The sequence below is a fragment of the Anomaloglossus baeobatrachus genome, chromosome 3, assembly GCF_048569485.1.
Source record: "Anomaloglossus baeobatrachus isolate aAnoBae1 chromosome 3, aAnoBae1.hap1, whole genome shotgun sequence".
Classification (NCBI taxonomy): Eukaryota; Metazoa; Chordata; class Amphibia; order Anura; family Aromobatidae; genus Anomaloglossus; species Anomaloglossus baeobatrachus.
The window spans coordinates 27832224-27859331 of record NC_134355.1 but is presented as its reverse complement, the minus strand read 5'-3'; the positions used below and the strand labels follow the sequence as shown (position 1 = coordinate 27859331).

At 47.8% G+C, this 27108-nt stretch overlaps 1 protein-coding gene across 1 annotated transcript in view; it reads right to left on the bottom strand.

Moving 5' to 3' along the window:
- The window catches only part of EPHX1 (epoxide hydrolase 1), a 29871-nt gene extending 7495 nt beyond the window's left edge, over positions 1 to 22376 (bottom strand). The window contains exons 1-6 of the mRNA XM_075339085.1: positions 22225 to 22376; positions 16467 to 16651; positions 15900 to 16080; positions 4722 to 4949; positions 4212 to 4341; positions 2061 to 2275 (exon numbers count right to left, since the gene is read on the bottom strand). Coding sequence (XP_075195200.1) covers positions 2061 to 2275; positions 4212 to 4341; positions 4722 to 4949; positions 15900 to 16080; positions 16467 to 16646 — 934 coding nt within the window. The 5' untranslated portion in view covers positions 16647 to 16651; positions 22225 to 22376. The remainder of the gene's footprint in view (positions 1 to 2060; positions 2276 to 4211; positions 4342 to 4721; positions 4950 to 15899; positions 16081 to 16466; positions 16652 to 22224) is intronic.
- Positions 22377 to 27108: the final 4732 nt, after the last annotated feature.

Genomic DNA, 27108 nt, shown 5'->3' with positions numbered 1-27108 from the left:
AGTATATAGAGGATGTGTCCTGTGTGTGGTGTAGTATATAGAGGATGTGTCCCGGGTGGTGTAGTATATAGAGGATGTGTCCTGTGTGTGGTGTAGTATATAGAGGATGTGTCCTGTGTGTGGTGCAGTATATAGAGGATGTGTCCTGTGTGTGGTGTAGTATATAGAGGATGTGTCCTGTGTGTGGTGTAGTATATAGAGGATGTGTCCTGAGCGGTGCAGTATATAGAGGATGTGTCCTGTGTGGTGTAGTATATAGAGGATGTGTCCTGTGTGGTGTAGTATATAGAGGAGGTGTCCTGTGTGTGGTGTAGTATATAGAGGATGTGTCCTGTGTGTGGTGTAGTATATAGAGGATGTGTCCTGTGTGTGGTGTAGTATAGAGAGGATGTGTCCTGTGTGTGGTGCAGTATATAGAGGATGTGTCCTGAGCGGTGCAGTATATAGAGGATGTGTCCTGAGCGGTGCAGTATATAGAGGATGTGTCCTGAGCGGTGCAGTATATAGAGGATGTGTCCTGAGCGGTGCAGTATATAGAGGATGTGTCCTGAGCGGTGCAGTATATAGAGGATGTGTCCTGTGTGTGGTGTAGTATATAGAGGATGTGTCCTGAGCGGTGCAGTATATAGAGGATGTGTCCTGAGCGGTGCAGTATATAGAGGAGGTGTCCTGTGTGTGGTGTAGTATATAGAGGATGTGTCCTGTGTGTGGTGTAGTATATAGAGGATGTGTCCTGTGTGTGGTGCAGTATATAGAGGATGTGTCCTGTGTGTGGTGTAGTATATAGAGGATGTGTCCTGTGTGTGGTGCAGTATATAGAGGATGTGTCCTGTGTGTGGTGTAGTATATAGAGGATGTGTCCTGTGTGTGGTGCAGTATATAGAGGATGTGTCCTGTGTGTGGTGCAGTATATAGAGGATGTGTCCTGTGTGTGGTGCAGTATATAGAGGATGTGTCCTGTGTGTGGTGCAGTATATAGAGGATGTGTCCTGAGCGGTGCAGTATATAGAGGATGTGTCCTGAGCGGTGCAGTATATATTCTCCTGGTAGAGAATGTGGAAAAGAAACCAAAAGCACAAAAAGAAAAAAAAAAATTTGCGCCAAAAGAAAAATAAAGTTATCCCGTGTGAGGCTGGTGATCTGCAGGTGAATAGAGAATCTTAGCAACCAATCACAGCACAGCTTACAATTCTTATTCCGCTGTGGTAAAATGAAAGCTGTGCTGTGATTGGTTGCCATGGGCAACAGTCTCATTTACACCACATGTGCAACCTCTTAGGCCTAAAATATACGTGTGGCCTATAAACTGATCTATAAAGGTCACATCCCTCCCGTACACTGTGATAACTGAGAATTATCTTTCCAGGCCGTCATTATTTCATCTCCCCTCTCCCTTAATAAATGATATTTTACATTCGGACAGTTCACAGCACCATTATGTTAAATTATAAATATTACAGTCCAGAAACTCCTTACATTACGTATACCCCACTTACTGTACTTGGATGCTATAATGAGGGGGGTTATAGGAATAGATAACCTCAAACAGCACCACTCTTGTCCTCAGGCTGCAGGTGGTATTGCACGTAGAAGGAACTGAGCTGCAATACCAAATGTAGCCTATGGACTGAAGTGGCGCTATTTCAGGAAGACAAACAGCTATCAATTTATAATCCCATACACCCTGTTTAATAAGTAACCCCTTCAGAACATATACGTCACATGTCAGGTGTATGGACGGGCTCTGGAGCGGAGCACACATCATAATCAATGGGTGCAGCCTGTGTTATACAGTCGGCACCTGCCTCTAACAACAGGTACCAAAGCTACCTCCGATTACGGGTGATTAACCACTTAAATGGCGCTGTCAATCTCAGACAACAATCCCCAGGAAGCATCTGTTACGATGCCCATCGCCCAAAGCCAATGTATCCCCACCATCATAATCTCTTCTATATGCTGTAAAGACCATTAACACAAGACCCTTCACAGACGACGCCATGCCCGGCAGACACTCGATGATTGATTTGTATGACTAAGAAGATGGCGGCGCGCCTCACCTGCGGTGTCGGGCTTGGTGGCCTGGATGTGCATGTAGCCGCTCTCCTTCATAACATGGTAGAAATACTTCTTCACGATTGGAAACATCCTCCTGACGTCCTCCTCCTGGAAGCCAAAAAGCCCCGGGAACCGCTGACCAAGAAACACAGACAGCAGCACCGGCAGCTTAGCCGTCATCACAGCCACCATGTTGAGATGCAATCCCTTAACATTGCTAAAGAAAAGGAAAAGGAAAAAAAAAAAAAACAAAACATTTTTTATTTTTTTCATATTGATTGATTTTTCAGTAAAGATATTCTCGACACGCATTAATAAAATGTCAGATTTTTCAGCTGAGCCGTAAGGAATTTCATCAAGTCACATGAGAGCGGATTCACTGCATAATTCGTGCCTACACATTACAATGGCTGAATATTAATTTTTAGCCCTGTATAGTGCACAGAGCTCGGAGCGGATTTATTTAATATATCTTTATAACGATCAGGACGCCATTTGATACAGAATTGCAAAGTCCCTATAAAAAAAATAAATCTTGTTACTTCTATCCACCAGTAGAGGGAGCTTTCTGCATACAGAGATGGAGTTAACAGGGGTGATCCAATACCTATAATGCACTTATGTTTAAAAGGGAACCTGTCAGGTCCAAAATGCACCCAGCACCACGAGCAGTTCTGGGTGTATATTGCTAATCTCTGCCTAACCGTCCCATAGATAAAGAGATCTTTAGAAAAAGTATTTCTAAAGATCCCATATGATATGCTAATGAGTACGGTGACTAGTCCTCTGGGTGTTAGTTCCCCTGGCTAGTCGGCTCCATTAGCATGTTAGTAGACTCCTTTGGGTGTGCCAACATGCTAATGAATGTGCAGCGTCAGAGGCATGGTCACTCTCCCCTCTCCGCTGCCATTGCGTCTGATGCTGGATTTCGGCTCAGTGCACATGACCCCGGAGTTTGCGTCATGCGCACTATGAAGCCGGGTGTACGCGTCCGGGCTTCAAACTGAAGTAGTGCACATGACCCAAACTCCGGGGTCATGTGCACTGAGCCGAAATCCAGCGTCGGACGCAATGGCAGCGAAGAGGGGAGAGTGACCATGCCTCAGACGCTGCGCATTCATTAGCATATTAGCACACCCACAGGGATGTACTAACATGGTAATGGAGCCGACTAGCAAGAGAAGGAAGGAGGAGAAGTTGATACAAGGGAGAAATGACTGCAGGGCCGTCCTCCTGTGACATCCTATTTTGTGGGGCAGAGAAGATTATATAATGGAGACATGATTGCAGGACCATCCTCCTGTGATGTCCTGTTTCGGGGGCAGAGAAGATTATAGAAGGGAGACATGATTGCAGGACCATCCTCCTGTGATGTCCTGTTTCGGGGGCAGAGAAGATTATAGAAGGGAGACATGATTGCAGGACCATCCTCCTGTGATGTCCTGTTTCGGGGGCAGAGAAGATTATAGAAGGGAGACATGATTGCAGGGACATCCTCCTGTGACGTCCTGCTTTGTGGGGCAGAGAAGATTATAGAAGGGAGAAATGACTGCAGGGCCATCCTCCTGTGACGTCCTGTTTTTTAGGGTAAAGAAGATAATAGAAAAGAAAAACGACTGTAGGGCCATCCTCCTGTGACGTCCTGTTTTGTGGGGCAGAGAAGATTATAGAAGGGAGAAATGACTGCAGGGACATCCTCCTGTGTCGTCCTGTTTTGTGGGGAAGAGAAGATTATAGAAGGGAGAATTGACTGCAGGGCCATCCTCCTGTGACGTCCTGTTTCGGGGGCAGAGAAGATTATAGAAGGGAGAAATGACTGCAGGGCCATCCTCCTGTGACGTCCTGTTTGTGATTCACCTCAAATGAAACGTCACAAGAAGTAAGATGACAGATATAGGGATTAGTTGTTGGGAGAACAGTAGGGAATTGTATTTGAAAGCAAATTACAAAAGTGGCTAGAGCTTGAAGATATTTATAAAGGGTGTTATAGGTATCGGATCACCCCTTCAATGTGGAAACTAAATGCGATGAGCTCCCCTAGTGGTGGCTACAGGCAGAATTTATATATGGTGATCCAGGGGATTTCTCTGTATAACTACGAGAGCAGGATTTTTTTAAGATTAAAAAAAATGTTATTTAAATGGTTCCTTCACCTGGGAGCGAGCTGTGCAAGGATGGTGCAGATCATTGATCCCCAGTCTCCTCCTTGAGCGTAGAATTCCCGGAAACCCAATCTCCGCATTAACTTGTAAAAGATGCGAGCGGCAGCCACAGAGTCACATCCTATAACAACGAGACGTGACGACATTTATACGGATCACTGGAGAGCATGGAAAGGGTTACATGGGATGTCTGCTCTCCATGATCAACTTAATAAATATGAAGTTTGGTAATTTTTTTTTCTTCAATTGGGGGGGGGGGCATAGCATGGTGTGTTCCCCAATGAACGTTTCATACACAGATCATTTTGTGTATAGTTGATTGGTGCTTGTATATGGCCACAAAACATCCTTAAGAAAAGTCCTAGAGTCCTGTGATTACAGCAGCCTCTGCACATGTTCAACTATCGATGCAAATCAAGAGGGATCCCGAATGTTGGCCGGGGGGGGGGATGATGGAGGGAGGTTATATAGACATTACATTGCACCTGATATACACTGTACCTTGCTTGTGCGAGGCCTCTGAGAATCCATATCCGGGAATGGATGGACAGATCACCTCAAAGATGTGGTCATCGCTGAGCCCGTGGCTGGCGGGATCCGTCAGCAGAGGGATGATTTTGTAGAATTCATAGAAAGATCCCGGCCAGCCGTGAACCATGATGATTGGCGTGGCTTTGCGGCCTGCGGGGAGGTTTTTGGGCTTCGCATGGAGAAAGTGGATATCAAGGCCTGGAGAAAACATGCAAGAAAAATTCCAGTATTGGTGAAATAAAACATTTGGGGCGCCAGCGGGCCCCGGACCTTTTTTGGCGCCAGCGGGCCCCAGACCTTTTTTGGCGCCAGCGGGCCCCGGACCTTTTTTGGCGCCAGCAGTCATTTATAAAAGTGTCAAGTGATTGGCAATATGAATAATTTAAACATCATTGCTGCAGGACCGGCGGGCATGAAAAAAATCCTTTGAATTTCAAACTCCAATAAAAACCCCTCAAAAAAAACAAAGTTGCCTTTCCAGGCATTACCCTTTGATTTTCCAAACAGTAAGTGACAAATATACACATCAAAGGAGGCGACAGGGAAATGTGCCCGTTCTAATCTTAATTAAGTCTTATTTCTAGGAGTCGAGTCCTTCTCTAATTCTGGAGAAATCATATTTAATTAAAAATCTACACATTTCCCACGTGTGATATTCCCGATGGATGAAGGGAAGAAAGTAGGGCAGAAATGACAGATAATTAAGGAGCGGACTGATTACGCGGTTGTGAAAGACGAGATGAGACATAATGGATCTGTTGCAAGACAGACCACGTATAGGTTCGCACAGCTTAACCCCTTCACCTCCGGGCGATTTTCCGTTTTGCATTTTTTTCCTCCCCTTCTTCCGAGAGCTGTAACTTTATTTTTCCGTCAATTTTTGGGGCTTGTTTTTTTGCAGGACGAGATGTATTTTTTAATGAAGCCATGAGTTTTACCATATAGTGTACAGGAAAACTGCAAAAAAATTCTAAGTGCGGAAAAATTGCAAAACAAGTGCGATCGCATTATTGTTTTTGGGATATTTTATTCACCTTGCTCACTATATGGTAAAACTGATGTGACATGGTGATGCCTCAGGTCGGTACGAATTCATAGATTCCAAACATGTATACGTTTACTTTTATCTAAGGGGATAAAAAAAAAAATTCAGAAATTTGTCCGAAAGAAGGGAATTTTGTTACTTACCGTAAATTCCTTTTCTTCTAGCTCCTATTGGGAGACCCAGACGATTGGGTGTATAGCACTGCCTCCGGAGGCCACACAAAGCAATTACACTAAAAAGTGTAAGGCCCCTCCCCTTCTGGCTATACACCCCCAGTGGGATCACTGGCTCACCAGTTTTAGTGCAAAAGCAAGAAGGAGGAAAGCCAATAACTGGTTTAAACAAATTCACTCCGAAGTAACGTCGGAGAACTGAAAACCATTCAACATGAACAACATGTGTACCCGAAAAACAACCAAAAATCCCGAAGGACAACAGGGCGGGTGCTGGGTCTCCCAATAGGAGCTAGAAGAAAAGGAATTTACGGTAAGTAACAAAATTCCCTTCTTCGGCGCTCCATTGGGAGACCCAGACGATTGGGACGTCCAAAAGCTGTCCCTGGGTGGGTAAAGAAATACCTCATGTTAGAGCTGCAAAGACAGCCCTCCCCTATATGGAGGCAACTGCCGCCTGCAGGACTCTTCTACCTAGGCTGGCGTCCGCCGAAGCATAGGTATGCACCTGATAATGTTTGGTGAAAGTGTGCAGACTCAACCAGGTAGCTGCCTGGCACACCTGTTGAGCCGTAGCCTGGTGTCGTAATGCCCAGGACGCACCCACGGCTCTGGTAGAATGGGCCTTCAGCCCTGATGGAACCGGAAGCCCAGCAGAACGGTAGGCTTCAAGAATTGGTTCTTTGATCCATCGAGCCAGGGTGGCTTTGGAAGCCTGCGACCCTTTGCGCTTACCAGCGACAAGGACAAAGAGTGCATCCGAGCGGCGCAGGGGCGCCGTGCGGGAAATGTAGATTCTGAGTGCTCTCACCAGATCCAACAAATGCAAATCCTTTTCATACCGATGAACTGCATGCGGATAAAAGGAAGGCAAGGAGATATCCTGATTAAGATGAAAAGAGGATACCACCTTAGGGAGAAACTCCTGAATGGGACGCAGCACTACCTTGTCCTGGTGGAACACCAGGAAAGGAGCCTTGGATGACAGCGCTGCTAGTTCGGACACTCTCCGAAGAGACGTGACCGCTACCAGAAAGGCCACTTTCTGTGAGAATCGAGAAAGTGACACATCCCTCAGAGGCTCGAAGGGCGGCTTCTGGAGAGCAACAAGGACCTTGTTTAGATCCCACGGATCTAACGGCCGCCTGTACGGAGGTACGATATGACAAACCCCCTGCAGGAACGTGCGCACCTGAGAAAGTCGTGCTAGACGCTTCTGAAAAAACACGGATAGTGCCGAGACTTGCCCTTTAAGGGAGCCGAGCGACAAGCCCTTTTCCAACCCAGATTGCAGGAAGGAAAGAAAGACAGGTAACGCGAATGGCCAGGGAGATACTCCTTGTGCAGAGCACCAGGATAAGAAAATCTTCCACGTTCTGTGGTAGATCTTAGCAGAAGTGGACTTCCTAGCCTGTCTCATGGTGGCCACGACCCCTTGGGATAATCCTGAAGACGCTAGGATCCAGGACTCAATGGCCACACAGTCAGGTTCAGGGCCGCAGAATTCCGATGGAAAAACGGCCCTTGGGACAGTAAGTCTGGACGGTCTGGTAGTGCCCACGGTTGGCCGACCGTGAGATGCCACAGATCCGGGTACCACGACCTCCTCGGCCAGTCTGGGGCGACGAGTATGACGCGGCCGCAATCGGATCTGATCTTGCGTAACACTCTGGGCAAGAGTGCCAGAGGTGGAAACACATAAGGGAGCCGGAACTGCGACCAATCTCCTGAAACACGTCCGGGTGAAGGGACCATTCCCCTGCGTCCATGCCCTGGCGACTGAGGAAGTCTGCTTCCCAGTTTTCTACGCCCGGGATGTGGACTGCTGATATGGTGGATGCTCTTTCCTCTACCCACATCAGAATCCGCCTGACTTCCTGGAAGGCTTGCCGACTGCGTGTCCCTCCTTGGTGGTTGATGTATGCCACCGCTGTGGAGTTGTCCGACTGAATTCGGATCTGCTTTCCTTCCAGCCACTGCTGGAAGGCTAATAGGGCAAGATACACCGCCCTGATCTCCAGAACATTGATCTGAAGGGTGGACTCCTGCTGAGTCCACGTCCCTTGAGCCCTGTGGTGGAGAAAAACTGCTCCCCACCCTGACAGACTCGCGTCTGTCGTGACCACTGCCCAGGATGGGGGCAGGAATGATCTTCCCTGCGATAATGAGGTGGGAAGAAGCCACCATAGCAGAGAATCCTTGGCCGTCTGAGAAAGGGAGACTTTCCTGTCTAGGGAAGTTGTCTTCCCGTCCCATTGGCGGAGAATGTCCCATTGAAGTGGGCGCAGATGAAACTGCGCGAACGGGACTGCCTCCATTGCTGCCACCATCTTCCCTAGGAAGTGCATGAGGCGCCTTAAGGGGTGCGACTGACCCTGAAGGAGAGACTGCACCCCTGTCTGTAGAGACCGCTGCTTGTCCAGCGGAAGCTTCACTATCGCTGAGAGAGTATGAAACTCCATGCCAAGATACGTTAGTGATTGAGTCGGTGCCAGGTTTGACTTTGAAAAGTTGATGATCCACCCGAAAGTCTGGAGAGTCTCCAGCGCAACATTCAGGCTGTGTTGGCATGCCTCTTGAGAGGGTGCTTTGACAAGTAGATCGTCCAAGTAAGGGATCACAGAGTGTCCCTGAGAATGCAAGACTGCTACCACTGCCGCCATGACCTTGGTGAAAACCCGTGGGGCTGTCGCCAGACCAAATGGCAGAGCTACGAACTGGAGATGGTCGTCTCCTATCACGAAACGTAGAAAACGTTGGTGCTCTGTAGCAATCGGCACGTGGAGATAAGCATCTTTGATGTCTATTGATGCAAGGAAATCTCCTTGAGACATTGAGGCAATGACAGAGCGGAGGGATTCCATCCGGAACCGCCTGGCGTTCACATGCTTGTTGAGCAGCTTTAGGTCCAGAACAGGACGGAACGAGCCGTCCTTTTTTGGAACCACGAAGAGATTGGAGTAAAAACCTTGCCCTTGTTCCTGCAGAGGAACAGGGATCACCACTCCTTCTGCTCTTAGTGAGCACACCGCCTGCAGAAGGGCATTCGCTCGGTCGGGATGTGGGGAGGTTCTGAAGAACCGAGGGGGAGGATGAGAACTGAATTCTATCCTGTACCCGTGAGACAAAATGTCTGCTACCCACCGGTCTTTGACCTGTGGCAGCCAAATGTCGCAAAAGCGGGAGAGCCTGCCACCGACCGAGGATGCGGAGGGATGAGGCCGAAAGTCATGAGGCAGCCGCCTTGGAAGCGGTTCCTCCGGTTGTTTTCTTGGGGCGTGAATGAGCCCGCCAGGAATCTGAGTTCCTTTGCTCCTTCTGAGTCCCTTTGGACGAGGAGAATTGGGTCTTGCTGGAGCCTCGAAAGGACCGAAACCTCGACTGCCACTTCCTCCGTTGAGGTTTGCTCGATCTGGGCTGGGGTAAGGAGGAGTCCTTACCCTTGGACTGTTTAATGATCTCAGCCAATTGCTCACCAAACAGTCTGTCTCCAGATAGTGGCAAGCTGGTTAAACATTTCTTGGAAGCAGAATCTGCTTTCCATTCCTTTAACCACAAGGCTCTGCGCAAAACCACAGAGTTGGCAGACGCCATTGAGGTACGGCTCGTAGAGTCCAGGACAGCGTTGATAGCGTAAGTCGCAAACGCAGACATTTGCGAGGTTAGGGACGCTACTCGCGGCACTGCTGGACGCATGATAGAGTCCACCTGTGCCAGGCCAGCTGAAATAGCTTGGAGTGCCCACACGGCCGCGAATGCTGGAGCAAACGACGCGCCGATAGCTTCATAGACAGACTTTAACCAAAGGTCCATCTGTCTGTCATTGGCATCTTTAAGTGAAGCCCCATCTTCCACTGCAACTATGGATCTAGCCGCAAGCCTGGAGATTGGGGGGTCCACCTTTGGACACTGGGTCCAGCGTTTGACCACGTCAGGGGGAAAGGGATAACGTGTATCCTTAAGACGTTTGGAAAAACGCTTATCTGGATAAGCATGATGTTTCTGGACTGATTCTCTGAAGTCAGAGTGGTCCAGAAAAGTACTCAATTTACGCTTAGGATACCGGAAATGGAACTTCTCCTGCTGTGCAGCTGCCTCCTCTGCAGAAGGGGCTGGGGGAGAAATATCCAACAGTCTATTGATGGCCGCTATAAGGTCATTTACCATAGCGTCACCCTCAGGGGTATCTAGATTGAGAGCGGTGTCAGGATTAGATTCCTGATCACCCACCTCTGTCTCCTCATACAGAGCCTCGTCTCGCTGAGACCCTGACCAGTGTGATGACGGCGAGGGTCTTTCCCAGCGAGCCCGCTTAGGCTGCCTGGGACTGTCATCCGAGTCAGAGTCTTCAGCCTGTGATGCCTGGGACCCCCTTGAAGTACGGATTAGTTCCAACTGAGGGGGACCGGGGAGCATAGACACAGCAGTGTCCATGGTCTGAGAAACTGGCCTGGACTGCAAGGTTTCCAGGATTTTTGTCATAGTCACAGACATCTTATCAGCAAAAACTGCAAATTCTGTCCCCGTCACCGGGGCAGGGTTCACAGGCGTCTCTGCCTGGGCCACTACTACCATAGACTCTGGCTGACGAAGTGGCACAGGGATTGAACATTACACACAATGGGGGTCATTGGAACCTGCCGGTAGATTAGCCCCACATGCGGCACAAGCAGTGCGTACCGCCTGTGCCTTGGCACCCTTGCGTTTTGCGGATGACATGTTGTTGTCTCCTCAGAGCAATGAGGGTATAAGCCAAGAAGCGACTGTACAGTGCAATATAAATATATATGGTACAGGGAAAAAATGCACCAAATAACACTGTGGCACTAGTGGGGCCAGCACTTATGTGCAGCTTACCGCCCGCATAAACGCGGGTGTGTGGTCGCCAGAGTCCCTTGTCTGAGTCCCCCAGAGCCTGTGTCCGTTCTCCAGCCAGACTGCATGCAGGAATGGCTGCCGGCGTCCTGTGGAGAGGGGCGGGCCCTGGGCGTGTTGAGACCAAGAGCGGGAAACTTGCGTCCCCACTGTGCCCAGTGAGAGGGCTGGAGCATGTAAATAAGGCTCCAGCCCTCGGCGCTGAATAAACGTACAGCGTCTCTCCCTTGCCCTGATTGACAGGGTGGGGGCGGGAACGAAGCAGAGCTAGGCCGCAAAAGCCGGGGACTAGATTTATGAGCGCTGCCGCCGTAAAAGCGCGGGCAGCGCGAGTCCCCGGCGCACTACAAGTCCCAGCGGCGCCGCCGCTCCCGGAGTGGCCGGCGCGGTAGTTCCCAAGACATAAAATCACTCAGCTACGCTGCAGTGACTCTAACCCAAGCGCGCAGCGCTAGTGCCCCCGGCGCACTAGCACACCCAGCAAGCCTGGAGTGTGCGTGGCCTGTCTGTGCGGGGACACAGAGTACCTGAACGTTGCAGGGCCTTGTCCCTGACTGTACTCAGCTCCTCCAGCAGGGTCTCTGGGTCTGTGGATGGAGCTCGGCCTCAGGGTTTGGGGGCCGGTAAGATCCCACTTCCACAGAGCCCCTCAGGGGGATGGGGAAGGAAAGCAGCATGTGGGCTCCAGCCTCCGTACCCGCAATGGGTACCTCAACCTTACAAACCGCAAGTGGGGTGAGAAGGGAGCATGCTGGGGGCCCTATATGGGCACTCTTTTCTTCCATCCGATAGAGTCAGCAGCTACTGCTGACTAAACAGTGGAGCTATGCGTGGATGTCTGACCTCCTTCGCACAAAGCAGAAAACTGGTGAGCCAGTGATCCCACTGGGGGTGTATAGCCAGAAGGGGAGGGGCCTTACACTTTTTAGTGTAATTGTTTTGTGTGGCCTCCGGAGGCAGTGCTATACACCCAATCGTCTGGGTCTCCCAATGGAGCGCCGAAGAAAAAGTGGTGTAGTTTTTGCGCCATTTTCCACGACTCGTAGCGCTCTCATTTTTTGGGATATGGGGCTCAGTGATGGCTTAGTTTTTGCTTCTCCATCTGATGTTTTTAATGGTACCATTTTTGCGCAGATTGTACATTTTGATCGCCTGTTATTGCATTTTGCGCAAAGATGGACTAAAAAACCCCCCCCCAATTTTGACAGTTGTGTTGCCGCTACGCAGTTTACCTATCATATTGATTTTATATTTTGATAGATCGTGCATTTCTGCACGCGGTGATACCAAATGTGTGTATATTTTTTTAACCGTTTAATTTTCAATGGGGCGAATGGGAGGGGGTGATTTGAACTTTTAGTTTTTTTTTTTTTTACTAGTCCCTCTAGGGGTCTATAAGGATTAGCAGTCTGATCGCTGATTAATTTCTGTTGATCAGAGCTGCACAGCTCTGATCAGCAGAACTGCTGCTCTCCTATTACAGCCGGCGCTCTGTTGGCTGTAAGGGTATGTGCACACGTTGCTTTTTTTTCAGCGCGGAAAAAAACGCACCCTCTGGCAGAGGGGAGAATTGTAAACAATGCTTTTTTGAGAAAAAGGCATCGAAAACGCATGCGTTTTTCATGCGTTTTTCATGCGTTTTTTTAGGTGCGTTTTTTAAGACTTGTCAGTGTTAATAAAGTTGGTTGAACACAGACCTTTGGAAAAAAAAACCTGTGATGTCATTTCCTTCTCCACATTCTGTTTGGATAAATGGGAGGGCTTGGAATGGAAGGAGCACCATTTGAATTTTGGAAAAGTTGAAATAAACTTAGCGCACCATGTCACATTAGCAAAGCCCCTTGGGTACCTATACGTCAGAAAACCCCCACAAGTGACCCCATTTTGGAATCTGCACCCCTCAAGGATTTTATTCAGGAGTATATTAAGCATTTTGAATCTACAGCTACTTCACCCAAAATGTTGCTGTAGCAACAATATTCTCACTTTTAGGCCCGTTTCACACGTCAGTGAAAAACAGTGACGTTTTTCACTGGCGTGTAAAACATGCACATGTCCCTCCGTGTGCCGTGAATCACGGCACACGTGGGTTGTCTAAGTGCAATCCGGGCTCCGTTCTCCGTGGCCCGTGATTGCACTTAGAGATTAACTCACCTGTGCCCGCTCCCGCTCTCCATGGTGCTGATCGCTCACGCGGTGCAGCATCCGGCTGGCGCTGACCCCCGCAGCAGCTGCTTCCGGGTCGGCTGTGTCGCACATCATGAATATGCGCGACAATAATGAGCCGGCTCAGAAGCAGCAAGCAGAACGGGCTGCAGAGGACATCGCTGGACGCCGGGAGAGTAAAAATGATTTTTATTTTAAAAGCACTTTTTTTCTGGCACGTGTTTCACGGACCACAACACTGCGTGGTCCGTGGAACATCAGTAATGCCAGAAAAAAATGGACATGTCTCCGTGCGGCAATCACGCACACGCAGGTACGCCGCACGGAGACACGTGCAGTGAAAAATCACTGACGTGTGAGCAGACCCATTCATTAGAATGGGTCTGCGTATGTCAGTGATTCTGGTACGTTTAAAAAAAAAGCACAAACGTCCCAGAATCACTGACGTGTGAAACAGGCCTAAGGCTATGTGGCCATGATCCAGCGACACGGCGTCCAGTACACAGTGTCAGCCTCCTGCAGAGATGTGAGTGTTGTCCACGGGAGAACGCAGCTGGCCATGCCCACGATTTGGGTTCAGGCTGCTGTGGAGCTCTATGCTACCTGCAGAGAACACTCTCGTCTCCGCAGCATAAATTGACATGCTGAGGCTCGGGAAGCTGCGCCACAGGTCGGTTTATGCTGCGGAGAAAAGAAGCACAGTGGGCATGAGATTTCTAAAAATCCTTCCACTGTGCTTCTACTGCACAACGCAGCGTCATGGACGCAGGGAAAACAATCTGCGCCCAAAACGCTGCAAACCCAGATTGTGGGCATCCAGCCTAAAAAGCGTCAATGGAGGTCAAATATATATACAACGTCCCACCCCCCCCTGCATATTCTAAGCTGGCACCTTTAGTACCTTTCATGTGGCACTAAAGGGTGCCTAGCCTAGTTTTTATCACAAAAACAAAAAAAAAAATGGCGTGGGGTCCCCCCTATTTTTGATAGCCAGTCAGGGTAAAGCAGACAGCTGTAGCCTGCAAACCACAGCTGGCAGCTTCATCTTGTCTGGTGATCAATTTGGAGGGCTCCCCAGGTTTTTTTTTTTATTTATAAATAAAAATAATAAAAAAAAAATAACATGGGGTCCCCCCAAATTAGATCACCAGCCAAGGTGAAGCTGACAGCTGAGGTCTGGTATTCTCAGGGTGGGAAGAGCCATGGTTATTGGACTCTTCCCAGCCTAAAAATAGCAGGCCACAGCCGCCCCAGAAGTGGCGCATCCATTAGATGCGCCAATCCTGGCGCTTCGCCCCAACTCATCCCGCGCCCTGGTGCGTTGGCTAACGGGGTAATAAATGGGGTTGATACCAGATGTGTAATGTCACCTGGCATCAAGCCCAGCAATTAGTGATGTCACGGCGTCTATCAGACACCCGACATAACTAATTGACAGTAAACAAAAGCAAAAAAAGACAACAAAATTTTTTTATTAGAAAAAAACACTCCCCAAATCATTCCCTTGTTCTCCAATTTAATAAAAAAAATGGGTCCGCAGAAATCCATTTGGATGTCCCACGTCGGCTCTGGACCTTCTAGAATATGGGGGCACGTTCAGGGAACGTATCCCCCATTTTCTAGGAGGGCAGACCCTCCATTTGAGGAGAGTGGGTGCCAAAAATCTGCACCCACTCTCCCCGGGTCACAGCTGCAGAGTGCCGAGCAGCCAGCACAGCTCTCTGAACACAGTGCTGGCTGTCAGCTGCTCTGCACATGTGACCGGCCGGCGTGCACTGTGAAGGAGGAGGGGGCCGCGGGGGGATCAGCGCTGCGACCGGACAGGTATGTATGACACCGGGGGGAATTGGGGTGAACGGGCAGGGCCTGGGTGCATTTTTCTGTCGCATGTCTCAAGGCACATGCGACAGATAACATAGGAGCAGGGCGGTCGGTGCGCTACTGTGCGCGCGGCCATGTTGGATTTTCGGGAGGGGGGTCGGGGGTCGGGGCGGGCACTTTGGCGACACCGGGGGCTTTGCCAGGAAGTGAGGTCAACAGGAAACCTCTTGACCTCACTTCCAGGTAAATGCCTGCGTTCTGGCGTGCCGACAAAGGCCGCGGACCGCAACAAAATAGCAGGTCCATGCGGTGTAGCTGCGTTCAGACCCCACATCATTGATTTCAATGGGGGAGAGAACGCAGCCACAACGCACAAAAGAAGTGACATGCTGCTTTTCTTTCCGCACCGATTTTTGGCATCCAAAACGCTGCGGAAAGAAACGCAGCGTGTGCACTGATTTTTCAGCTTTCCCATACACTTTGCTGGGAAAGCTGAACGCATGCAATTTGCCACTGAAACGCTGCGGTTCAAAACGCAGCGTTTCCGCGGTAAAAAACGCAACGTGTGCACACAGCCTAACAGGGACTACGTCATGATCGCAACAGGAGACATCACATGACCCTTCACTACAATGGCAACCTTTGGCTCCCCATGATCGCGGCGGGGAAAGGCGATTTCGCTGCCGTGGCCATTTAAGTCGTGCTGTCACATTTTAACAGCGCATTTTTAGGGATTAAAAGGCGCGGGTACATTGAAGATCGAAAGCCACACATGTCTGCTGTTCAAATCAGCAGACATGTGCAGGGATCAGAGTAGCCAGTAGTGATTAGCCAGTCATGATTTAGAACGTACCGGCATGAACGGTTAAACCGTTCGGCCGCACTTCCCTGGTGCACAGAACAATTGGTAACACAATCGTTCTGTGTGTGCAGAATATCATCATCACACAGGATGATATGCTACTGAGAAGAGAACATTTGGGGGTTTTTTTAGGCAACAAATGAGCGTTTGGCCGGCCCATTTAGACTGGCAGATTATTGGAAATCTTCGTTCCCGATTATCCATACCTTCAATTTTGGTCTTGAAATGCGGGTACTGGTTCAGGATTTCCAGTTGCTTCTTCCAGCTGAAGCCTTCCTTCCAGTAGGACACCACTTTCCGGAGATGTTTGGAGTTGAAGCCATAGTTAAAGCGGCTGCCCTCAAGCGGCTCCGAATAACGGCTTTCATCGATCCGGTGGAATAAATCCTGCAATGAAAGAAAAGGAATTAAAAGAAGGTGTAAACGGTTGTTTATGCATTTTGTAAAATCCCAATATGAAATTCCACGTTGCTTTCATCAAACAGCATAAACCTTCTGCCCGTAAGTGTAAGGGTGTACTAAGACGGCAGACCTGTGGACCAACTCATTTCCCGACTCCCTTTATCTAACCGTTTAGATGCTATGGTTGCTACTGACAGCGGCATGGAAGGGGTAAGAAATCAGGATTGGATTTATCCCTCATCCCAGATGTGGCCACAACTGAATATTATACACTCGCTGCTGATGGAAGACAGAGTGGGGGGGAGGTCTTGCGTCAGGAACGGGTTATCTGAAACTAAACGATAGGAGACAATCCAACATCTGCCCCTTACCTTCAACTCTTCTTCAGAGGTTTCGATTTTGAAGGGGCGGATTTCTTCATTCTCGTCATCCGGTCTCTGCCCCGCGCCCCACCAGCCGTCTTCCATGGCCAAGGTCTCATCTTTTCCTTTAAACAGAAAATGATAAAGGAGCGCCCCGACTACGAGGGCCACCAGGATCTCAAGGAACATTATCACTGCAAAAGAATAGATCAGACAAGATGTGGATTATCACAAAGGGGAAAAAGAATGATCTTCACGAGACAACTCATTAAAATGTTACTTTGGCCTCTCATCCTTCAAAATGTTGTAGTGCCGGCACTATGACCTATTCTTGTGACGTGTTACAGAGACTTTTTGTAAGTAGCGATGACATAGAAGGCCGACTGGTGACCACCTGATGGCCCATCGGGGAGAGTCCTAATGGGACAGTAACGCATCCTGACCTCAAAGATGACCATACACCTTCAAAAGCTGTCATCGTGTAATCAATAGGTATTCTCTCCACCGTACGACACACAAAAACTTGGTTCTGTCGAGAGTGCACGTGTTTTCACTCAGGAGATGAGATAAAGCTACTGCCACATATTCCTGAGAAAATAGGATTGGGCATATTGCAATTCAACATGTCCAATCCTACATCATATCTCATATCATATGAGCCTCTTCCTCAAAGCACCGTACACACAAGTCATCACGTTTCTCTGTCATACTCTTTGAGACCAATTCAAACGTCCTCGAGTGATGAATCAGGACGCTCACTTCCCCACGTTCAGTTTCGTCCTTGGACTTCGCTCAATAACACATGAAGATAACGTTCTAGACATATGGGATATGAGATATGGGAACAGAGAGACCCTTGTATGGTCAGTGATGATTTGTTTCTATCACTCGTTATATTACAGTCCTGTTATCACCAGGGACTCACTCCTGTATCTCCGCCATACTCCTCTGCTTCTTACGGTACAATGAGTTAGAGAGACCAACTAAGGGGTTAAGTAAGACCGGTCTTTTATATTCCGCTCCTAAACTCAAGACGCTGGAGAAAAATATTAGGATTTATTAGGAGGTGCAAGCCTAAATAGATTTTAGGGCGTCTGGAAGTAGAACTATCCCATCTTTGGAAAAAAACAAAAAACAGAATTTTGAAGAAAAAAAAAAAAAAACCTAAAAAACAAAAATAATCCTGTAATTGTAAGGTTTTTTTTAAAATTTGTTCCATTTTGAGGTATACGCAACGTTTTGATCTTTTTTTTTCTCTCTTTTTTTGGAGATATGCATAGACTATCCAAAAGTTAAAATTCTGGTATTCGTGCCCCCCCATTTACAGTTTAGGTTTATTTTAATTTACATATATTGAAACCATAGATTGTCAAATAAAAACCCATTAAATCTACCTGGAAGCCATGATACAAAGATGAAAAAGCCCAAAGTGAATTCTCACTCTGCTAATGTAGAAATCTGACTGAAAAATTGAATTCATTCGTTTGCATGGAGTTGTTTGATACTGATGACCTACACTATTTAACATAGCGGGAGTCACTGGCACCGCCATCGAGGTATAGCTCCATACGCCAATGTAGTGGCCGTTCTCGGTACTGCAGCTCAGCTCCTATTAAAGTAATATGGTCGGAGCTACAGTACCTAAGAACTGCCACTAGACTCTGTACAGAGCTTTGAATACTATTTATCCTGGTCCGCTAACACAAGAGCCCCTATCCTTTCTTACCCTCATATATCATATAGTAATTGTGTACCCCTTTGTGCCTCCATATAGTAATAATACCTTTCTGTAAGGGCCCGAGGTTGTTGAGCGAGGTGCCCCGCCATGAGGAAAAAGGGCGCCCCGCCATGAGGAAAAAGGGCGCCCCGCCATGAGGAAAAAGGGCGCCCCGCCATAAGGAAAAAGGGCGCCCCGCCATAAATAAAAAGGGCGCCCCGCCATAAGTAAAAAGGGCGCCCCGCCATAAGGAAAAAGGGCGCCCCGCCATAAGGAAAAAGGGCGCCCCGCCATAAGGAAAAAGGGCGCCCCGCCATAAGGAAAAAGGGCGCCCCGCCATAAGGAAAAAGGGCGCCCCGCCATAAGGAAAAAGGGCGCCCCGCCATAAGGAAAAAGGGCGCCCCGCCATAAGGAAAAAGGGCGCCCCGCCATAAGGAAAAAGGGCGCCCCGCCATAAGGAAAAGGGCGCCCCACCACAATGCACCCCACCCAGTATAGTAATAATGCCCCACAAGTAACAATACCCTCTCTGTGCCACCACATAGTGATAGTGCCCCCTCCAACTCAGAGAAGGTCGGAGCCATGTTCTATGCAAATTAAGTCATAGAAGGTCCCATGGTCTCCTCTGCAGACTATAATTCCCCGAGTGCTCCTTTATAAAGTAATAGTACCACCTAATTAAGTAGTATTGCCCTGAGTGACCCTTACAAAGTAATAATCATTCTTCAGGACCTCCTTAAAAAGTAATATTGCTCAGAGGGCCCCAGGATAAGGTTATACAACCTCAATATGCCATTTAATAGTAATGCTCCTTATCGCTCCCCTTATAAAATAGCAATTTCACAGCTGCCCCGAGTATCCCCATGACAATAATGTCTCAGGTACCCCCCTCAACGATTTATTGTCCTGATTGCCCCTCAAAATTCTTAAGTGTCCTATGGACACCAATACAGTTGACAGCGCGGCCAATGTGAAGCCGCAAGCCATGGCTGATCAGTGGGGTGTCATGTGCCGCCCCCGACAATCTGATTTTATAGCTAGAGCCTAAAGATAGACCCTCAATATCAGAGTCCTGGACAATCCCTCTAATACACAGAATCAGACAGGCCATCCATATCTGTCAGTTGTGCAGCCACAGGCTTTGGGCCTGTAACTTGCAGCACGATATTTCCATTTATTGTGGCATTGCTCACAGTGATGTACTGCCGGCGTCATAGTAACATAATACCAACATGGCGGCTGCTAATTCAGTGTACAGAAAATGCCCAGGAAATACCAGTCCCAACACAAAGCAAGGAAATCAGAAGAAAGAATAAATGATGAAACACGGCTCAGACAATAGTGGAAAAACATCAGAGCTGGGGCAGCCATGCTCCATAGCAACCAATCACATTTCAGCTCTCATTTCTCAGAAGCCCTTTTGAAAATTAAAGCAGTGATTTGATTGGTTGCCAGGGGCAACTACTCCATTTTACCCTTACACCAGTTTAAACAACAATAACCCATAATTTCCACTTCCACTGCCAGCGTCCCGCCCGGAGGTCAATCAGGGGTGGGAAGCAGCTCCACGCAACAATATGCTGGGAGTTAAGCTGGAATTATATTTTTGACTTGCTAACAAATGTAATCCAGGCAAAACCGGAAAAACCAGGCAAAAAAGTAAGGGCCTGATGGGTCGTTGCATAACTGGCGCTCGCTCTCTGGCCCGTCTCATCCTCCATTCTGACAAACTAGGGCACAGTTTATCAGGATCCGGCTTATCTCCAATCTGGACGCGAGCCCGGACATTGTCCCACCGCCGGAGAACTGTAAACACAGTGGACGTTGAACCTGGCCGAGGAGGAGAAAAAAAAGAAAACGACAATAACGCCGCCATAAATGCATAAAATGAAGGGTGAGGATCCCACGTCTGACTATTTTTAATTTCTAAAATCCCCCCCTCCACTCACAAAAAAAACAGAAAAGGAAAATGGAGAAGAAATGATGGCTAGCTGTGGCGATGTGTTGATCAGTCACATTCTCCCCCCCCCAAAGGGTGAAGAAATGATAGCGAGGTGTGGATCAGTCACATTCTCGCCCCCCCCCCAAAGGGTGAAGAAATGATAGCGAGGTGTTGATCAGTCACATTCTCCCCCCCCCCCAAAAGGGTGAAGAAATGATAGCGAGGTGTGGATCAGTCACATTCCCCCCCCCCCCCCCCAAAGGGTGAAGAAATGATAGCGAGGTGTGGATCAGTCACATTCCCCCCACCCCCTCCAAAGGGTGAAGAAATGATAGCGAGGTGTTGATCAGTCACATTCCCCCCCCTCCAAAGGGTGAAGAAATGATAGCGAGGTGTGGATCAGTCACATTCTCCCACCCCCAAAAAAAGGGTGAAGGAATAATGGCGAGGTGTGGATCAGGCACATCACCCCCTCCCAAAAGAAAGAATTGAGAAGAAATGATGGCGAGGTGTGGATCAGTCACATCCCCCCTTAATAAAAAAAAAAAAATAAATAAATAAATAATAATATGTAAAAAAATGAAGCAGTGGCCGTATGATCCTGGGCTGTTGTGGGGGGATTATTCTGTGTTGTAAAGGCGCCTGCACTTATCTGGAAAATCTGGGCAACTGCCCTGGTCCACAGCGCCTGGGGAGCCCACTGTGCTCAGGTTTCAATTTGCAGCATCCGCCATTGTCCAGCTGCGCAACACAGCTGGCACCGGGAGCTCCAATTGTAGCAGTTTAACCCCTTAAATACTGTCGTCAGTCATGACAGAGGCATTTAATAGGGTTGAAATAATAAGGGGGGGGGTATTATCTCGTTTTAGTAGCCAGGGGTCTACTGAAGGGCCAGATATCTGCCATGTTTGTAAACCTGTATTAGGGTATCTGCGTACAACTAGTATCTGCAGCAGAAAAATCTGCTACAAATATGAATGTGCTAACGGGAAAACTGCAGCAGCAAATACATGCGTTTTTTCAACACTCATTAGTATGGGTGAAATCTGCAGCAAAACCACTAAGGCCTTGCACGCATGGTGCAGTTTTTGATGGACATTTTTATGCGTTTTTTTCGAGAAATATTCACCAAAATCTTCATGCCTATCCTGAAGCCAGCAAAGTCTGAGATTGCTGAAATGCTGAGTGCACTTTTTTTTTTACCTTGCAGATTTTGGTGCAGAAATCTACAGCATGTCAATTGTTGGGGCGTTTTTTACCGCTATAGCCATTGACTTCATTAAATAATGCACCAAAAAAGCATGCAGTTTTTGGAGCGTTTTTTTTCTGCCACAAGGTGCGTTTTTTGGTGCAGAACATTTCTCAGCGCGTGCACACTGCAATTTTGTTTTAACAAGGGCACACATTTGGTTATACGCCAAACGATGAGAAAGCGGGGTGGGGTGCAGCAATAAATGTACTATAATACACAGCAGGAATTGGTGTAAGTAAAATGACGCGGTCACATGACACCAAGGGCCCACACAGCATTACTTGCACATATATATATATATATATAAATAAAAAATCTTTATTTTTATATAGCGCAGCACTTTTACATCAGGAACACTGTCCCCATTGGGGCTCACAATCTAAATTCCCTATCTGTATGTCTTTTGGATTGTGGGAGGAAACCCACACAAACACGGGGAGAACATACAAACTCCTTGCAGATGTTGTCCTTGGTGGGATTCGCACCCAGGACCCCAGCGCTGCAAGACTGCAGTGCTAACCACTGAGCCACCGTAATTTGTGTATATATATATATATATATATATATATATATATATATATATATATATTACACACACACACACACACTGCACTATGGCTGGTGTCCTGTATACAGTCTATCAGATATTCATCGGCCGATATCTATCGTCTAGGGAGCACAGTTATTCCCCACAAACAAGGGTCGGGCATATCAGTTCCTAGCAGCTGCCGATCTCCTCTCCTATACTGCGATACACGATCAGATCTGGCACGATTACTTAGAGGATCGCAGGTGCAATGTGCACAGTCAGACACAAGTGCGTTACATTACATGCGGATGATCGGGGTGTATTCACCTGTAGAGCGGGGTGCAGACGGTCAGTTCTGGAAGGTGATCGCTCTTCTTGCAGGCTGCAGACGGTCAACTCCGGCGGGGAATCCTCCTGCAGCGCCGCAGATCAGATCACTCCTCTGTATCTGCTGAGTCCAGCAGACAGCGCGCGGGCAGCAGGCGGAAGCGAGGCATGTCGGGACATGTAGTCCAGGAAGGGTCAGATTAGTTAGGTGTGTACAAAGGTGACAGACGGCAGAGCGCAGGCGCCGGAGCTCAGGGGCCCAGGGGCATAGAGGGCCAGAGGACTCGGCCATGTCCACACTGCACAGATACTGCACCTCCACACAGAGAAATACCGCAGCGTGTTACTGATGAAAACTACAAGTCCCAGCACGGCAGCGTGCTCGTTATATACACAGGATACATAGGGGAGAGCTGAGTCACTGAAGTTATTTTCTGATCTTTTATCAATTTGTCTCTAAGATCTCTGCTCCCTGTCAGTGAATGGAAAGAAGCTCAGGAGCCTGGTCTGCAGCCTCTGGAAGGGATAACACAGGGGTAGTGATGGGCCAAACCGAACTGTAAAGTTCTGGACCCAAACCGATCACATAGTGTTCATGCACACGGTCCCGAACACGGATTTTCCTGAGAAGCCTGTGTTACAGTTCGGGTCCAGAAGTTGTATTATTATTAACAAAAAACAAAACATTATTAAAAACCATTATGATTATACTTACCGGTCCAGCGACGCGTCCTGTAGACTCGCTATCTCCCGGCCGCTTCTGCTTCTGGGTCTGATCATTAACTTTTGGTGGTATTCACTGCACTGCTCATCACTCAGCCGTCTTCGGCTCTTTTCGGCTGTGTTCACAGTGATGTCAGGGTGCACCTGAGTCCATGGACTCGATTGAACTTTGTCAATGTCAGCCTGCTTCTCGCTCTGTAGAGACGCTTGTTTGTACAGAGAGATGAAGCTGAGCTGACATTGCTCTACCTGCTTCTCGCTCTGTATAGACTCTTGTCTGTACAGAGCGATGAAGCAGAGCTGACATGGCTCTCTACTTCTCGCTCTGTAGAGACACTTGTCTGTACAGAGTGTTGAAGCAGAGTTGACATGGCTCTCCGTGAACTACGTCATACTAAGGATTTTTTTTATACTAAAGATGGAGTCTAAATTTTTTTGTTTTATTTCTAATAAAAAATGTTGTGTTGTGTTTTATTTTTACTGTTTACTAGAAATTTACGGTGACCATGTCTAATTTGGCATGACACCATGAATTTCGGGCATAGTATCAGCTGATAATGAACTCACTGCTTCACCACCATGCAGAGCTGCCTCCCCACCACCGTGCGGAGCTGCCGCCCAACCTACACCCCACCTACTGTCTCCTCCCCAAAATCCTTTAGAATGTAAGCCCGCAAGGGCAGGGCCCTCTTCCCTCTGTACTAGTCTGTCTATTGTAACTTGTATATGTATTCTGTATGTAACCCCCTCTCATGTACAGCACCATGGAATCAATGGTGCTCTATAAATAAATAAATAAATAATAATAATAATAATACAAAGCTGGCCCTAACTCCATTATTACCCAGCATGCCATCGCCATCAAGGCCCCTGGACGAACCGGGGAAAAAGTCAGAAAATAGCGCTTCTATGAATGCGCCATTTTCTGGCCCAGCTGGGGCTGCAATTCACAGTGCGGGAGGCCCAGACAGCTTGGGCCACCCTGTGCTGAGGATTTCAGCCCCCACTGCCTGGTTTTACCTGTCTGGCCATCAAAATATGGCGGGAGCCCACGCAAATTTTAAAAAAAAATTATTTAAACTTAAAAAAAAAAAATATCGGGCTTCTCTGAATTTTGATTGCCAGCCAAGGTAAAGCCAGGCAGCGGGGGAGGGGGGTGGACAGCCCATAGACGTCCACTTTATCTGTGCTGAGAATCAAAAATACTGCGGAGCGCTACGTCATTTTTTTTTTTAAATGATTTATTTTTACAGTACTGTGATGTCAGGTAATCACAGACCCGGCACAGAGAATGGGCGTCTGTGATTGCCTGTTGGACTAACCTAAAACCAGCCCATACATTCGTATGTGGCAGGACCTGCACCCAGATATAAAGCTTATAGAGGAGGGGACAGCCATGTAGTCTTGCTCAGCTGGTCACATCCACTAACCCGGAGGCAGATCATACACTCTGGGCTTGAGCAAAGCAAGATGCCAGAATGTATGGTCTCTTTCCAGGTATGATGTCATTTCCCTCATGTGATAGGGGAGTGTGCAAAATGCTGTGCATAGCAACCAATCAGAGCGCAGCGCTTTTTTTTAATTAAAAGCCTCAGGTAAAATGAAATCTGCGCTCTAATTGGTTGCTAGGGGCAACTACAATGTGTTCCTGCCAGGCCGCCCCGTGTGATCGAGGCCTCACAAAAACCGCTGCGGACAAATGTGATCAGCGCGAGACAGCGGGGAAATAGGAGACGCCATGATACAAATGCCGGGGTGGGGGACATTTCTATTTTTACGCTTTTGAGCCACTAAAGCAGCAGGTGAAGACTCCAGTTAAAAAAAACAAAACAAAAAAAAAAAAAAAACACAAATTAAATAAAAATCCTGTAGAATGGGAAAGAAAAAAAAACAACGGCAGATTTACTGTAATACATACAATCACACTTTCTGACGTTTCGTTTGGACTGTTTTTTACCCCCCCATAACGGCACATTTTAGCACATCTGGCCCCGATTGCGGCAGTTTACACTCTTGGATGCATCTGACAACTGTGACAGCGGCATTTTAAAATGTTAGAGATAGGGGAGCGGTCGTGAAACCTATGGGCTCCCCGCAAATGGGATTGTGGGGGGGGGGGGGGGGGGGCAGCTGGTTCCTGATAAAAAGACCTATAAGCTGCCATCTTGGTACTCCGGAGAGGCCTGCCCACGGACATACGAGACTGAGGTTTACTATATACTGTATAGTAGAAGTTATCAAACAATAAAATATCCAATTCCCCTGATGAGATTAAAAATGAAGAGAAAACTAGTGATGAGCGGGCACTACCATGCTCGGGTGCTCTGTACTAGTGATGAGCGGGCACTACCATGCTCGGGTGCTCTGAACTAGTGATGAGCGGACACTACCATGCTCGGGTGCTCAGTACTCGTAACTAGTGATGAGCGGGCACTACCATGCTCGGGTGCTCAGTACTCGTAACTAGTGATGAGCGAGCACTACCATGCTCGGGTGCTCAGTACTCGTAACTAGTGATGAGCGGGCACTACCATGCTCAGGTGCTCAGTACTGGTAACTAGTGATGAGTGGGCACTACCATGCTCGGGTGCTCAGTACTCGTAACTAGTGATGAGCGGGCACTACCATGCTCAGGTGCTCAGTACTTGTAACTAGTGATGAGCGGGCACTACCATGCTCAGGTGCTCAGTACTTGTAACTAGTGATGAGCGGGCACTACCATGCTCAGGTGCTCAGTACTCGTAACTAGTGATGAGCGAGCACTACCATGCTCAGGTGCTCAGTACTCGTAACTAGTGATGAGCTGGCACTACCATGCTCAGGTGCTCAGTACTGGTAACTAGTGATGAGCGGGCACTACCATGCTCAGGTGCTCAGTACTGGTAACTAGTGATGAGCGGGCACTACCATGCTCGGGTGCTCAGTACTCGTAACTAGTGATGAGCGAGCACTACCATGCTCGGGTGCTCAGTACTGGTAACTAGTGATGAGCGGGCACTACCATGCTCGGGTGCTCAGTACTGGTAACTAGTGATGAGCGGGCACTACCATGCTCGGGTGCTCAGTACTCGTAACTAGTGATGAGTGGGCACTACCATGCTCAGGTGCTCAGTACTCGTAACTAGTGATGAGCGGGCACTACCATGCTCGGGTGCTCAGTACTGGTAACTAGTGATGAGCGGGCACTACCATGCTTGGGTGCTCAGTACTCATAGCGAGCAGTTGGAAGCGCTAATGAGCGTGACTATCACACAAGTATAATGGAAGTCAATGGGGAACGTGAGCATTTATCTGGCAAATCTTCAGGAAAAATGCTCAAGTCCCCCAATGACGTCCAGTATACGCATGTGCTCGAGTCACGCCCATCTGTGCGTGCAACTGCTCATCACAAGTACTCACTACTGTAGTTCTCACTCATCACTAGTGAAAAGTTATCCTTTTTTTTTTGGTGGGTGGGGGGGGAATTTAAAGTTTTGATAACTTTTCATTTTTTTTTTTCTTATAAGTGACTGAACGGCAGATTTTTTATTTTTTTTTTATATTTAACTTGTGGCCTGGTTAACCAATGCAATATTGCTGGTTGGTGAGAACGAAAATGTTTGTTTTTTTTGCTTTCAAAATGGGGAGATTTGGTTTTATAAAACTTTTATAAAATTTTTTTTCTCTTTTATATATAAAATATAAAAAAAGTCATAAAAACAAATCTCTCCATTTTGAAAACAAAAACCATTTTCATTATCACCAACTTATAATATTGAACAAGAAGATAAGGTGACAGATGGAAAATCAATGCAAGATAGAGGGCCACTCAAAATAGCAATGAATAAATATAGAGAACTGAGTTTTATATGGCCAAGCATAATTCCAGAAGGAAAATTAATAACTAGTACACCCATATAGATAAACAGGTATTTATTACAAAATTCCACATACAAAGCAGGGGTACTGTTAATAAAAAACAGGTTATCAAATATAAGAAGGTGAAGGGTTAAAGAACAATCAGAGATCACCCTTCCAAGGGCCCGGACAGCGTTAATCAAGTATTCTGCATAGGTGAATGTACCGCACACCCCAAAGGGAAAAGTCACATTGTGTGGCCTACCAATTATGTCTAGAGGCACAGGGAAAAGCCCATGGGTTGTGCAGGGGTTAGAGCAACAG